General features: G+C 51.8%; 1 protein-coding gene across 7 annotated transcripts in view; it reads right to left on the reverse strand.

Moving 5' to 3' along the window:
* Nucleotides 1–432: 432 nt before the first annotated feature.
* The window catches only part of PRR5L (proline rich 5 like), a 127759-nt gene continuing 111983 nt past the window's right edge, over nucleotides 433–16208 (reverse strand). For 5 of the 7 annotated variants that reach the window (XM_081063591.1, XM_081063587.1, XM_081063590.1 and 2 more), the window contains 3 exons: nucleotides 14791–14931; nucleotides 9534–9660; nucleotides 445–3235 (listed from right to left, as the gene is read on the reverse strand). In XM_081063591.1, coding sequence (XP_080919717.1) covers nucleotides 2841–3235; nucleotides 9534–9660; nucleotides 14791–14931 — 663 coding nt within the window. In that variant the 3' untranslated portion in view covers nucleotides 445–2840. Of the gene's footprint in view, nucleotides 3236–9533; nucleotides 9661–14790; nucleotides 14932–16208 lie in introns of all 7 variants that reach the window. The other 2 variants (XM_081063586.1, XM_081063588.1) reach the window with 2 other exon arrangements.

Consider the following 16208-nt stretch of genomic DNA (forward strand, 5'->3'; position numbering starts at 1 on the left):
GCCCTCCTAGGAAAACTTATGCCAAGAGTAAAATATTATAAATTCTTTCTGCCAAATGGAACCGGAGGGACAGTCCATGAGTAAATATGGTAAGTGTTCCCTCTAGCGCAAACACTCCGGGAAGAGACCATGCTGGTTTGAGTAAAGGCCTTTCCTTCTCAGACTTTCTACAGAGTTTTTTCAAGCTCTGCCGACAGGCCGTTTCTCCAGGAAATGACTTGTCAATCCAGACAAGGATGGCAGACAAAACGCAAGGGAGATTGGCTGAGGGGAGGCTGCTGTGTAACCCGGGGGTGGGAGGGGGGCGGGCAGGTGGCAACAGGAAAAGGCATGTGGAAGCAGGAAAAACAGGCACAGGGAGTGTGAGGACGGGACCATAAAGATTTCATGGGCTGCTGCGCTTGTCAATTCAGTCGAGGCACACAGCATGGGAACAGGGTAGGTAACGTGTACAAAAAGATGTTTATTGAATCCGTTTTGCAAACAGACAACATGAAAGGTTTTGGGGTTTGTGAGCTCCCTCAGAGAGTAGAGTCGTGATCGCTTCCTGTCACTGAAACCTCAGACACAGAAAGATCCTAGCTTAAATGACAAAAATGACTCTTCATCTCGTCAAGGGGAGAAACAGTGGTTAAAAACACAACAGCTCTCCTCTTGCAACAACTCTCATGGCCAAAATACCCATCAACATCAAACAACATTGTTGTATGTACAGTCTGAAATATTTACTGTACAAATATCAAGTGTGTAGATCAAAGGGGAAGTTGTAAACTGGCTAACAGTCATCAGCAAACGAAGTTCACTGACAAACCCATTCTCAACCTAAGAGCTCCCATGTTTAACTGATGACTGCTTTCCTCTTCGGGGGCATTTAGTATACGGATGAGGCATTTGAAAACATACGTACTGTTAATGTTGTAAACTAAAAAAAGAAAACCCAAGCATGATTAATTACTTTGCCTGGATAAATAAATACTAGTCCCAAGGGCTAAGTGTACGAAAGGACAGAGCCATCCATCACATACACCATCATGTTGTGCCATTTGCTAATGCATGCTAGTCAGTTTGTGGACTTTATCGAAGACGTACACCGAGATTACTTTTTATTTGCAATTCTCAGATCTCCTTTGGACGTCCATCACTCTCTCAGAAGGATGAACACGAAACAACTTGTTAAACACAATTTCCAAATTACAATGCATCCAAAACATGACTTTGGTCCTATTTCTTCACCCAGAAGGGAAATGCTGTCAAGGCCTAGATGACCTTAGAAGGTCTCATCTCCTGCTGACAGTTTAAACTATCCTTCTCTTATCCCAGCCACCTCCTGCCACATCGGAAGCTAAGTTGGCTCAAATCTCTTGAGATGTCATAAACAAAGTTTCCAAAGACTAACAGGATACCTAGAAGGTGCCAGAAGGGCCCGGGGGTGGGGGTGCTTCTCTTTTTTCTGGAGCTGTTTCGAGGGAGGCCAATAGGCAAAGACAAAGAGAAGAGCAGGGGCTCAAGGTGGATAAAAAGCCCAGACCTGGGGAGAGCAGCATTAAGAAGACAGCCTACTACTCCCAGTAGCATATTGAGACATCATACGTTAGAAATTCCAGGCCCTTCTGGGTGCTTCTTTAATCACAGGGAATGAACATCTCTCCAGAAGGTACTGCCCCCATCTCCCCCATCTCCCCCCGCCCCCACCTCCACACTGTAAAGCACTGAGACATTCCATTTGCCACCACCTTCTGCTCATGAGACAAGCTGCATCTCCCTGCCTCACTGCAGCTTCCCCTATGAACCACAACACTCACAAACAGCGCCCATTCTGGATTCCAATCCAGCTGCTTCCAGAGCACTGCAGCCTCTGAGCCCTGTCCGCCACCATCACTTTCACCCCGAACCACTTCTGGTGTCTTTTCCTGGAGGGTTTGCTTATTTTCTTAGTATGAAGACACACGCCATTGGAAGGGAGCAGTGCAAGATCCTACGTGCAAATATTTGCAAACTATTTTTTTTTTAAATGATGCACATTTAAAAAATTCAAGTCAAATCCAGGAACAGACTAGTTGGTATCAGCCAGCCACTCAACTCACAACAGGACAAAGGTCAGTTTCTGAAATGAGAGAGGGATGAAGGCACTAGCTACTCCACTGGAGAGGCTAGTTCCTCAAGCTTGGGAGGAAGCCTGAGGGGGAAATGCTGAGGCTTAATCAAAGACGGGGCTTGTCCATCCTTGTGGCCCTCCTGGGCCAAAAGCCAAAGGCAGCAGGTAGCATCTGGATATGGGTGAGGGTGGACCCTCACCCACCTATGGGGCAACTCTTCCCCAGTAATTCTGAAACCAGAATAAGGAAGGCACTTTCCCAGAGTCCTGCTTGGTAGGGGCTGCAGTCTACTTTCACTCTACACACACTAGGGGAGGAGAGGTATCTTTTCACCCACAGCCTCTGCATCACCCGACCTAAAGGGGAATCCCAAAAGCCAACACTTTGTGTGTGTGGCTCAGGCAACATCTTGCTAGAGTAATGATGAGGGCACTGGGATGTACAGTTGGCAACATCAGACAGTCCAATATTTGAGAGGGAAAAGCCCAGAGATGAGAATCCAAGTCAGGCAGGCAAGGCTGGAAATCGGAAAGTGAACGTTAGGCAGCCGGGGGTGTGCAGTCACAGTCCTGAAAATGGAGAGGTTTCCAACAGGGATTTCCCCTAGGGCACTTAGACTAGGCCTGTACCTGAAAAGACAGAAGGCAGCATTGCCCAAAGGAAGAGCCCCTTGGGGCCCCCCAGGGTGGAGTCGTACTCATCCTGGTCGCTAGGCAGGAGCTGGGGAGTCCGGGAGGCGGGCCTTCAACTGAGAGAAGCAGAGTTCAGCTCTGAGTCTTCCTGGCTGCCCCCTGCCTCCTCCTCCAGCTCGTCAGGGCTGTCGGTGATGTTGGGCTCACTGGAGCACTGTCGGTGGGGTGGGGAGAAGCTGGGCGGCAGGAGCAGACACTTGTCCTCACCGCCGGGCTCCTCACCTAAGCCCGAGTGCATCATGGTAGCCATGGCCAGCAGCTGGATGTCAGAGTGGACATTGGCCACCGTGTGCCGCCGGACGCTGCCACACTTCTCCAGGTAGGCCTCCCCCTCTTGCTCTGTCAGAGGGGTCAGGGCCACCTCATTCAGGGGCCGGCTGACGGCGGTCATCGGGGAGGCATAGTTCAGGAGAGTGACCTTGGGCCGGACCCTGGAGTGGCGTCTGGCTGCAAGAGAAAAACCAGCAAAGGCTGTAAGCGAGGAGGACATAGTGGGTGTCAAACACTCCTCATCAATGTGGAAGAATGAATAGGAGACAAAATGCCAAGGAGCAACCAAGACAGAAGAATCTATGCCAGACTGTGGCAGAGGTTTCCTCTGAAGCATGAGGCTCGTACCCTCCAGGCCACACACTTCTATAATGTTCTCACATTTTTACAATAACCATGTATTACTTTTATGATCACAAAAATCAATAACTATAAAGCAGGAGCACCGCAAGAGTTCAAAGAAGCAGAGACCCTATTAAAGAACCATCCTTTAAAATGCCCTGAAAAACAATTCATTACTGTCCCGCTGCTGTTAAAAGCAAGCACTTCAGAATCGTGGTTGCAAATCCCACGTTGGGGCCCGAACTCTCTAACCAGCCTGGCAGGAGATGAGGCTAGACTGTGCCATGAGCATTCACCACGTGCGGGTCCAGGAAGTGGAAAGAGCTAGAACAAAGGACACAGGGTAAGTTGAGGGCCTGGGGGATAGAGGTGCTTGGCTGACACATGCAGCATCTCTGCAGGAAATGGGAATTCATCTGATGCTTTCCATGGGCCCCAACCCAGTAGCATGAGCCAAAAACTTGTCTCAGACGAGTGCCTAGATGTCTTCACCTCTCTCGCATTGTAGGCCAGTGGCCCAAAGTCCTTGGAGGGCTGAACAGGCAGCAAAATGACAAGAGAGGCCAGTTGGGCTGCTGCTGAGAGCTGGAGCCAGAGTGAAGGTGGGCAATCTGGAGGAGGGGGTCCCCAGGACGCCTGCCCCTTCCTTCAACAAAAACGCTGGGCTCACTGCTGAGAGAAGTATAAATCTGATATGGGGCCTGCCACAGGGGCTGGAACCCAGTGTGTGCGTGTGTGTGTGCATGGTGGGGAGGTGTCTTAGGAGCAATCATTAACCGAGCACGTCCTATTATACAGGTTAGCTAGCATGTCCCTAGGTAGACAGGGAGGTCCCTGGTGGAATAAACAAAGACAGCCATATCCTAAAACTCCAGGTTTTGAAATCACTCCTTCGCTCCAGGACATAATGTAACAAGGCCTTGAGGTTAATCATAAAGTTCCTTTTGGCCTGACAAATGGAGCAGATCTGATAGATAAAGAGTGGGTTGCTTTGCTAATTCCTTTAGGATGGGCAAGCAGAACCAACCTGGTAGATGAATTTCATTAGAAGGCGCCAGTTCCCTTCTTCAAACCGCTCCCCTTCCCCAAGCAGGCAAGGGAAGGTATAAAAGTAAGAGCTTTTGCCTCAGTCAGGGGCACCCCCATTCAGGACCCCCTCCTGCTCAGGAGCTGCCACCTCTTCTCCTGCCTCTAATAAACTATCCTCTTTTTAAAACGTGTTTGCCTCTCCCTGGTGTTTCCGTTCTTCAGCTTCACAAGACACGATCCCGGCCCGCACTCAGAAACTTCCGGCAGATCCCACGTCACCCACATCACTATATGTTACGGGCTGTATCAAAAAAGGAGGTGCTTCACCAACATGGTCTCCTTCAGACCCTTCTGTGGAAAGGGAACCTGCACTTGAGATGTTAAGTAACTTTACAGTCAACCGTCAGTCATGAAACCACGACTCAAGCCCTGGGCTGCCAGAGCCCCTGCTTGTGACAACGGGAAGGCCTAGGCACAGACAACCGTCAGAACAGGGCGACATGGCAAATGTCAGGGCAGATGTACAGACAAGAGCATGCTGGGGACTCGGAGGAGGAGAAGCCACGCAGAGGGGTCCTTTGAGCGTGACTGACAGACTGGACCCAGACTGTCACTCATTCCCTCCCTCGGAGGGCTATTCCAGAGCCTGGGTTACAAGGGGAACCACAGGCTCTCTGTCCTCCACATGCTCACGGGCTAAATGGGACACGGACAAATCATCGGGCCATGACCACAGCAAGGAAAGGGCCAGGATGTGGTTTGGGGTCCCAGGGAGGCAAGGGGAAGCATGCACAATGCCTCATCTGGAACGGTTCCATAGGAGCCAGGCCACCTCTAGTTGGGGCCATAATACGCCAGGCAGCAGCTCTGCCTGGAGACAGGGTAGCTTCTTCCTCCTGTCTTCAGTCCTCTGCAGCTCAGAGAGGTTAAGTAACTTACTCCAGGCCACACCGCTGAAGCCCAGTCCTTGAAGTTTCCAAGGCCCCTTCTGCAGCTGGCCCCACCTCTCTCCATAACTGCTGTTCCCTGCCTTCCCTGACATGACTCATCGGAGAGGCCTACAGCTCTTCCTTCTGCTTTCTGGGAGGAATGTTTTGGTTCCCAAGACAGGGTGTGGACAGAGCCGAGACCACAGGGGCCGCTGGGCTGTGTCGCGTTCCCTGGGCAGACAGTGTTTCTTTGCTAAGCTCCCACCAGACTCCAGAGCCAACTCCTGGACAAGTGTGTCAGCTGCGTCCCCAGTGAGGTCAGCCCCTGCTGGGCCCCCGTGGGAGGCCTTAAAGTGGATGCCTGGCCTGGAGCTCACAGAGAGCTCCCCACACTGTTGGTACTTGCTTTCTCCCCACTCTCCACACCAGGGAAGGCCAGGCCCTGCCACTCAGAGAAGGAAATCTCCCATTAAGGAAGGGACTGATTAAACTGTGGGTACCTCCTGGGGCCTAAAACCTGGTCCTTCCCTCGCTACGTGCCCTTTGAACGGGGAGAGGGACAGGGTCCTGCCCCTTCGGCTGGCACCTACCCACAGGCCTCATCCTGACTTTCACACGGGGTGGGGTGTGAGGGAGCCTTTATCCCTTTCCTCACTCAACAGGCACCCTGCTGAGCTCTGGCATTCATCCCCCTGCACGGGAGCCAGAAATGGCAGCTCTTTTCAAACTTCCAGAGGGAAGAAAGCCCGGGTGAGGCAGTCCTCTGGCCCTTTGTCGGGGACTCAGTTCCCAGATCTTTGATCTCCCAGGCTCACCAGCCTGGCCCCACATAATGTGGGCATTGCGACCCCCTCCACACCAAGCCCATTGTGGCTGTCCCTCTCCAGGCTGCAGCACCTGAAAGCCCATGAATGCCTACTTGTCATGAGAAGTTACAGTATCTTGAGGCAGAGGGCCCTCCCCCTGCAGACACAATGCGGGGAGATGTGTGGGCGGCCAGGGCTTTTGTGTGGGAGAAATCGAGCATGCCCAGGGTAAGCAGCCCGAGCCGTGGCTTGGAAACTTGGGGAACTAGAAAGGTAGGATGTGGGCCTGGCCTCTGACAAATCCGCCTATTTACGAGTTCCTTATCTTCCTCCTCACCCCCATGGCCCCAGGAAAGGGACGGCTTTGGAGGGGAGACACACACGCACGTGCACACCCTCCCTTTGTCACGGCCTCTGGCTCATCTTTTCTCTCTGAAGCAAGCCTTGCGTATCCAGGGAACGAGGCTTATTCCTCAAGCCCATCCGCCTGGCTGGCAGGGAGAGAGAAAGCCTTCCCATGAATCCTGGGATCAAACATGTGTGGAACTTCCTAGAAAAACCACTTCTCCTGCTCTGGTCACCTACCCCGCCTTGTGAGAGACACCCTGGGGACATTTCTTAGGGATTCTGAGACTGAGGTAAGACAGTGCCACCCCCAGCAGGCTATGTGAAGATGAAATGAATAACGCCAAGTGCCCGGTCAGCACCTGGAATATGACAGGCATTTGACATGGCTTTGGAGATGATGCTCCCAGCTGCCCGGACCACGCCTACCCCTCGTCAGGCCCCAGGAGACCATGGCAAAGCCCTCCTGCGGGCCCTGCCTTTTCTCATCCAGCACATCGCCTTAGTCTTGACTTCAGCCGTTTCTCAACTCTCCTCCCCCATGGGCAGGAGATAACAGGACAACTGTTATTACCGCCATTTTACTGAGGGGAGGGCTGAGGCCCAGAGAGACCTCTTAACCTGGAAAGGAGTGTCCTCCATAAGGAAGGGCACCATCATGGCCACGTTAGATGTTCAGTATCCAGAGGTTTGAGGGGAACTGTCCCGTCTCCGATACTTCTTAGACTAAGGAATGAGAGGGAAAGGCCACCTCCTCAGCTGTCCCTCGGTAAAATCATCGTCATCTCCTAGGAGTTGACCGGGGTGGGGTGGGGTGATGGGGGCACATAAGGGACAGCTGGTAAAATGCAAACAGCTTGGGGCTTTGGAAGTCTGGCTCTAATAGCCAAGGGACCTCAGTCCTCATTTTCCTCGCCTGTGAAATGATACCTACTCTGTGGCATGGCATCCAGCCCACCCAGCACCGTGCCCAGGATGCTGTCTGTGTCAGGGCTCCCCTTGCCACCAGCCACTCTGCAACTCTGCCACTCTTTCAGTTCCTCAAATGCTGAACCCTCCATGCACCACTCCCCCCACCCCAAAGCCCTCCCAAAGATCCTTCCCTGGGTGTTTGGGGCAGTCTGCTTTTCCTGCTTACTCAGTTAACTCATATCCATCCGATAGGTCCCATCACACATATCACTTCCCCCAGGGAGCCTTCCCTGATTTCCCAGTCCAGGTGAAGTCCCCTTGTTTTGGGGGCCCGGGGCCTCTGTACTTCCTCACTCAGAGTACTTGTACACTGATGAGTCATCGTCTATTGTTTGTGACTTCCTTACTGGACTGTGCATGCCAGAGGGCGGGGTGGGTCCGTTTTGTTATAGATATATCTGCAGCTCCTCACAGGGTACCTGGGATGGGGTCTCAGTACACATTTGCTAAAATAATAATAATAAAGTTAATGGAAAGAGGGTAATTTCCTTCCCTCTCTGCCCCTACTGAGACAACACCCCAGAGGCAACGATGGTCCTTGGTACAAGAATAAAACCTCAGGCCTTTGCTTTATATATTGACAAAGATGGGTATTATTCTTCTGTTAGTTGGAGAGCTGAAGGTACCCCTTCTTAGAGCAACTCCTCACTGAACAAACTTCCAAATCTACCCTTGTTTCTGGCTCTAGGCCCAGCGATGGTGGAGTCCCTGCCATGGCCCGGCGAACCCGCTGGCGTCCTGGCATCTGCCTGGATCCTCCTGCCCCTCACCCCCTGCCCCACAGGAGGTGAGCCAGTGAGCTGTGCCCTAGCCGGAAGGTGGGCTCCGGGGAAGGCACGGCAACATGGCGCCCAGCTCGTGGCCGGGGAGGGCAGGAGACTGCTTTCCTTTAGTTGTCATTTCTACTCTGGCTGTTCCAGCTCCTGGGTGGAATGAGGGAGGGAGGGAGGGAGGGAGGGAGGGAGGGGGAGGACCTGGCAGGCAGCAAGTTGGGGCCAGCACCCTCCGATTTGTGGTGGCTGTGGTTAAGCTGATGTCTCCAGAGAAACATGAAGGGGCCATAAAGACTGCGGCCGGCCCTGCCTTTTTCTGCAGCACAGAGGCCCAGGAAGGGGTGGGAACCTCATTCTTTGAAGCTCGACGCCAACTCCAAGCAAGAAGAGGGGGCAAAAGGTTCTAAATTCAGGGGCGCTCCTTCTGTCTCTGCACCTCCGTGGGGGTTCGTCATCCTGGTCTTGGGGTACAGATGTCAGCCATCCATTTAACAAATATATTTTTGAGTGCCTATGGTATGCCAGGCACCATTCCAGTTGCTGGAGGTAGAACAACAAACAAAAAAAATGCTGCATTTTGGGGGCTTTTGTTTCAGACGGTAACTGAGGCACGTCTTTTATGATAAGCCTTATTACAGAAGCTATTTCCCCACCTAGACGGAGGTCTCACAGAGAGAAGGAACAGATCTGATTCATCTCTGGATTCTCCGGGGTGCCTAGTACAGAGCCTGACATTCATGAATGCTAGTTTTATAGAAAAAGGGCCCCAACAGAATTTGTTCCCCAAAGCCAGGAGCCCTTTCCTTGGTGTGAAGGCCCTGGCAGCACCCACAGAAATGGAATGGGGAATATCAGCTCCGTGTCATCTGGCCACACACACAAAAAGTTGGCTTCACTTTTCCAGCTGCTTTCAAAAAGGAAATCCACCTCAGGTGATTTTTCTACTCAATTGGAGGAATGGTACATTAAGGCAAAGTTTCTGGTATCAGGTACAGAAGAAATAACATCGCATGCACCAGAAAAAGATCAAGGCCCCTGATCAAAGATGTGGATCGGATAAGCACCACCACAGAAGCACTAAGGGTCCCTGGGGAGGAATTGCAGAGTGGAGAGGTTGCCAAGATACTGGCCAGCCAGGAAAGGTGAGTGATTAACATGCACCAATTTGCATGGGCCTGCATCCGAAGCAAAAGACCTGGTGCATAACTGGGGCTCAGTAAAATGTAGCTGGTAGCGTTGTCTTTAAGGCTCCTGGCAGCTTGAGAGCTGTGCCCCTTACCCAGTGTGTACGTGGGGCCTGAAATGCCTCGGTCCTCAATGATGCCCAGGAAAGGAGAAACCACTTGCTTCACCAGCTCCTCCAGTTGCAAATAACCCTCACTTGGGCCTGTGGGTTCATGAACACTCTGGAAACAAACATCCAAGAGAAGCAAAGGTCAGTCAAAGTCGTCATGGCCTGCTGGCCCTCCTACTACGTTCAAAGCAGTTACACGGGCATTCCAGCCTAGTGGTTGGAATGCAGGAAACTGAGGCCTGAAGCCCGGTCGCTTGTCATGGGTCCCTGTGATGGGAATTGTGTGTATGGCGGGTACCCCGGTGCCTGTCCAGGGGCCCCACCAATGCAGTGCAGGTGGGATGGGTCCCACCCCAGCTCCAGGGCTGAGGTCTGACTGGTCCCAATCATAGTAACCTCACCCCCACGATCACAATCACTGCTTCACACTCAGCATGCAGGCACTTTACATAAGCATTTTACATGGATCAAAGCACAGCGGCCCAAAGAAGGTGACAGTCTTATCATCTCCCTTTTACAGAAGAGGAAGATAAGGCCCAGAGAGCTTGAGCAAACTTGCACAGGAAAACACAGCTGGTAAGTGGTGAAAACCCAGGAGCTTTACCCAGGCTCTCTGGCTCCGATCACATTTTACTGCCACTTGTTAACAGGCTAGAAAAGAGAGGGGGACAGAATACGACACAGTCCAGAACAGTAGAAGACAAGGTCATTCTGACACGGGATGTATGGTGAGCACCAAGATGAAGAATCAGTACAAAAGCCTAGCGTGACTGGAGCCCTCACAGCCAAACCCAGAGCAAACACCAGCGAAAACAATGACCACAATAGTCAAAACCGGAAAAAAGCCAGGAAGTAACCAAGATTTTCTAGAAAAGCAGCAGGCTGCTAGAGGACTCCACGTCTCCCTGGAAAGGACTCCAAGCCGTAATCTCGGGTTGAGCGGCTGCAGGAGAGCAGCGACGAGGCTCTGTTGGGGCTGTCCTGCCACCTCCTCAAGATGGAATAGATTTGAAATCACCTTCCCTTAAAACTGAAATCTCTCCACTGCACACCGGAGTTTTCGGGGGTTGCAGGGTAAGAGGGTCAGGCAATGAAGCCGGAAGGGCCAATATCCCCACAGGCTGGAGCTCACTGGGTGTGACAGATGCTCTCCAAGAAGCAGGCCGACTTGGCTCCGAGATGGGGTGGCTGGGCGGTGGGAGGAAGGTGGCAGCCTAGGAGGAAGGCGGCAGCCTAAGGAAACACTAGGGAGACTCAGGAGGGGGCTACAGGGCAGAAGACTTGGAGGCTGGGGCTGGGAGATGCAGAGGAAATGTGAGTGGCCCTCAGACCCCTGGCACCGGGCTGTAGCGAAGGCTACCTGGTGGCGATGGGGAGAAGGCAGGATGGGTTTTCACGCCCCCTTGGGTCCAATTCTGCTCAGCCTGAGCTGAAGCATCGGAAAAGCTGGCAGCAGAAATTAAGGGGAAGAACCAAGGAGGTGCTTTTCTGAGGAACACACACGTCTGCCCAAAGGGAAGGGAACCCTCCAGGCCAGAGAAGGGAGAGGGGAACCTTATTCATGCTCCCCAGGACCCACCCCAGGACTCCAAAGTGGAACCATTTCAGCCCCCAAACCACCTTGCCTGGGTTTCAGAGCCCAGTGAACTCTTTTTTCTCCATTTTGTTCCCTCCATGATATTGTTTTACCTGACTTCTACTCTCAAACCTTTCCCCCATACAAGTTGTAAATGCCAGAGAGGGATGACAAAGAAAGGAGACGAGGGAAAAGATGGGAAGAAAATGGGTTAGAAAATGTGTGATTTGGAGCTGGATGGTTTTCTCCCAGGGTAGCAGCTGAGAACTTGGCGTGCACATCGCCCCCAGGAAGGAGCTGCCCCCACCCCGGGCCCTCGGCCGGGCTGCTAGATTGGCCAAGTATTTGCAGAGCCCAGTGCAAAATGAAAATGTAGCATCCCTCGTTCAAAAATGATTAAGCATGTCAAGACAGCGATGGGAGAGTATTAAACCAAGCCTGGGGCTCCGGTGAGCACAGGACCCTGGGCTCCCCCGGGTCTGCCTGGGTCACACGTCCTGCCTGGCTGGCGGGGACTGCTCAGAAGGCACTGCTCTCGGATGAGCTCAGGATCTGTCTGCACCGCCAGCAGGAACCAGAGCTCCACGTTGGGCAAAATCTCTGATTCAGCTTCTTCCTGGAACAGCCTGAGGACAGGAGTGCAAGGCCCACGGTAGGAAAGTGTGAGCCCCTTGTGTGTTTTGGAAAGGGAGGGTGTGTTCAGGGACATTTTGGAAGAGCACTGGAAGGAGAGAGGAAGGCCTGACCAATGGCTCTTTTCCCTGTAAGAGAGTCAGGCCGGGGAAAATCAGCCCCTGATGTCACAGCACTGTGGAGGGTGGGGGGCTGGGGAGAGAAGGGAGCCATTGTAAGTACCGGGGCCCAAATTTCCTGAAGGGGGAGTGGTCCCAGGGCAGTGCGACCTGCAAGGTCCGTTCAGATCCTGAAGCTGCTGCCCTTCTTGCTCAACAAGATGGACCTAGAGAGAGGTCGGGAGAGACCTGCACGTGTCATTGTCACACTCCAAGCCCCCGGCTCTGTAGGTCCTAGCGTGAGGAAGGACATGCATGGACCAGGAGAACTAGTCCCAGGAGGCCCCCCCAGGAAAATGTCAAACACTTCGTGTTAAAGTGGGACCACCTTAGGAGCTTACGGGGTGTTTCCAAGTACCCTGGGAGGCTGAGGGCAGGGAGGCAGTGTAGCCAAGAAAAGCTGAGTGCGGAGGTGGAAAAAGCAAGAGCTGAGGAATGGGTGACAAACCCAGCTCTCTTACAAATTAGTATATGCCCTTGAGCTGTTAGAGTTAGCCACTTCTCTGAACCTCCACCTCATCGGTGATGGGAAAACAGGGACTGTTTCCTTGCTTGATTTCCCAGAAATTTGTCCCAATGCTGAAGCCTCTTCTCTGACTATACTTTCCTCTGCCAAGATTGGAATTCCTGCATGACGGTCACCACCACAAGGAATGAGGCCAGAGACCTGAGGTCAGTCACACTTAGGCTCTTCCTAGCTGGTGCCACAATTCACTGAACATTTAATTAACACCTACTATGTGCTTGAGACTGTGCTGGGTGCTGAAGGCACAAGAGGGAGGAGAAAACACATAGACCCACCTAGACCTGGAGGAGGCTTGTGGGCCATTGGAGACCAAGTGTTCTGAGCAGAGTGAATGGGCCAAGAAGGCCAGTGTGGCCGAAGGGCCACCAGCAGGGACACTGAGTGGCAGGTGAGGCTGGGGAGGTGTGAGGGGTCATAGGCCAGGGTATAGACTTTGGTTGTTTTCCTAAGATCACCAGGGACCACTGAAGAATATGAAGCTGCCCCATGGAGAGCAAACTAGGGTGGAGGCCCGGGCAGATGAAGGAAGATTCTCCAGGGCAAGCAATCTATCCATCTTTAGGGACTTCAGGGGAACAATGACAGCTTTCTCGTATGGTTCCTGGGTGGTGGGGCCCAGGGCCCAGAATGTGGGAATATGCTAGATGTGTTTTTCTTACTACAGAAACAGGTCCTGTGGGCCACCATCCACAGGTGAAAGCCCTCATCTCAATTCTTCCAAAAAAAAAAAACGAAACTAAAAAAACAACAAAAAAGGAGTTTTTTGTTGTTTCTCACCCCTAAAATATTATAAATGGAAGGGTGGAAGCCCAGATTTCCTTTCCTAATCTACCTATCTGAATCCTAAAAGAGCTCATTTTCTAGATTCCTTATTTGGAATCCAAGGTATATTTTGTTTCTCAGACACGAGCTACACACACTTTTCTACCCCCCTTACTTCTCCTTCCCGATCACAAAAATACTTGACCTGGCATTCCAGCCAATTACACCCACTCTTATCCTATCAGGCAACTCTTCTTCTACTCTGATTTCAGGAAGGGGGAGAATAACCAGAAGCATAGTCTAACGACAGAGCCAGAGAGCACAACAGCGGGGGGCAGGAAAGGTCAGGTCCCCAAGCTTGACATTCCATCCCTGCTGAAAGGGCAGCCTGAGGTCACTGCCAGCCTTATCAAGGATGGTAAGGTCTTCCCTGAGGACAGGCTCAGAGCTGATGCTGCAGGATCTAAACTTGGTACAGAGGTGGGGGGTATATAATAGCCTCCTTTTGGGTGTGTCCCTACCCCACATGTACCCTCTTTCTTGAGAATTGTGTGCCCCCATCCATAAGATTGGGATCACTGAGGCCATCCTTACACTCCTTGATCCCACTCAAGGTCATAGCTGATTGGGCAGAGGGGAATCATGTAGCCTGAGCTGGACCAATCAAAGTGTTTTCCCTGAGTGGACGTAGTTCTGAGTCTTACTACCTCTTGCTGAGGGACCTCAGGCAAGCACATAAACTTCCTGGGTTTCAGTTGCATCATCTGTAAAATGGGAATAACAAGAGTGCCCACCTCATCACACTCAACACACCTCAACACACTTAGTCTTTGGTCCGTGCCTGGCAGGAACCAGTAAATGTTAGCTCATCTTCCTACTGTTGATTTAGAATTGAGATGAAGATATACCAGTCAACCATCTGGGATCGTCTCTTGGTGAAAACAGATGAGTTATAAGATGCCATGTTTGATCAGGTACAAACCAAAGGCACTGAATGCAGTTCTGCAGAGAGAGAGAGAGAGAGAGAGAGAGAGAGAGAGAGAGAGAGAGAGAGAGAGAGAGAGAAACAAGTCTGAGAGAGACTAGGCAAGGCTAGGAGAGGCAGCGTCAGAGAGAACCAAGGTAGACCAGATATAAGTAGAGACCAATAATTGGAGAAAGGATGGTGGCTTTGTGGCCTGACACGGTCTCCCTTCTGGTCGCAGTCCTTTAGAAAACCCACTGTCCCAGGAACCTTCCAGTGAGTTCCTGGTCTGGCTTGAGCTAGGTTCTTGTTATTTGTAACTTGTGACTCTACTGAACAGGAGAGGAGAGAAGAGTGCCCACTTCCTGAATGACAAGCCTCTGCTCCTCTCACTCCCCACTAGGATCCCAGCACCGAGTACAGCGCCAGGGACCTCAACGGTGCTCAGTGATGTGCAGCAAATGAACAAATGAACTAAGGAACACACATGACTCACCTAAAGGACACTAAACTAAGCTAAGGTGCTCTGGTCATGTGGTCCCTTCCCCCTCATCCCACAGTGGGAGTCCCTTTCCCTCTTCTCTTCCCTCAGCCGTGGCGTCACGTCTCCACTGGGGCCTCACCTGCAGGATGAGCAACATCTGGACAATGGATGAGGGCAGCTGAGACTGGGCCAGCAGCACCCAGTCGCCCAGCTTCACCTTGAGCAAGACCAGGTCACGGAAGCCCAGCAGGGAGATCTGGCGGATGGTCAGCTCCTGGCCCTGGCGGAGAGAAGAGGCACAGTTGAGAGGCAAGAGTGCACTGGACCTACCACCAACCACATGGGGTTCAGAGCACCCAGGATGGGACAGGACGAGGCATTTCAAGGCCCGGGGGGCTGTCACAGACTTAGCCCCTAAGTTGCAGAATGAAAGCTTCGTTTAAGATAAGGTGTGACTCCACCTGCCTAAAGGCCCCAGAGATGTAGAGGACACAAACAATGGGCGCCATGCTGTCCTGAGTGCCACGAGTGGTCAGGAAAAAGGGAGAGAGAGGAAGATGGGGAGAAACAAGAGGAAAGATCACGGCCGCCGCCCCACATTCAAGGCTGCTTCCTCAACTTCACTCATTAAGTGTTTCAGCACCTATCACATGCCAGGCAAAGGAAGAAAACATAGGACCTGTTAGACTCGCACATAAATGCAGAAACTTAGGAAGAAAAATAACTGGGGAAGTGAAAGGAAAGGGACTTGTTCAATCATGTAGGGTGGGGACAGAGAAAGAAAAATATAACTACTAATCACAAGAGCTGAAACTTACTAAGCTCTGTGTGCTAGGTATGATTCTACACTTTCTTGATGAAAATAACACACTTAATTCCCACAACCTCCCTTTGAGAGAGGCACTACTATAAAACCTACTTCACAGGGGAACAATCCTAAGTCGCAGAATGACAGTAATTTACCCAAGGTAGAGCTGGGTTGCAAACCTGAACTATTTGATTTTAGAGCTCCCGAAGTCTCCCAAAACAGAAAGGGGAAGGGGGAGTCCCATTTCCCAGCTCTCCTTTGTACACACCAAAAATTGGTTGCTCTTGGTAGAGATAAGGATAGCATTAGGGTATACCCTACCAAATAGGACATAGGTTCCTCTCCTTAAGACTCTAAGGTTTAAGGAAGTCCTGCATTTCCTATAAACACAGCCTAGGGTGGTTTGGCCATCTTTGCGACCCCCCACCCTCCAATCCCAACAGACACACACAATCCCCCCACACCTTACGGCTCAGTTCAGTCACCCTTCTGGGTTGCCGTTCCCCCTCCCACTTGGAACCCACTTGGCAGTGGTTCCTCCGCCCTCCCACTAGTCCAAGGTCCTGCAGTTTCTATTTTTTGCACCAGGTCCCAGCTCTTGGCCCTGACGACTTCTATCATAGGTATCTGTGCCCTCACTTCATCTCCAGGAGCCCTTTCATTTTACAAGGTAGAAAAATAAAGGCAAATTTCCACACCCTTGGACACAGTAGATTCTTCAAAACGCATTTGTCCAAAGAGGAAGTAGG

The sequence above is a fragment of the Rhinolophus hipposideros genome, assembly GCF_964194185.1.
Source record: "Rhinolophus hipposideros genome assembly, chromosome: 10".
NCBI classification, from domain to species: Eukaryota; Metazoa; Chordata; class Mammalia; order Chiroptera; family Rhinolophidae; genus Rhinolophus; species Rhinolophus hipposideros.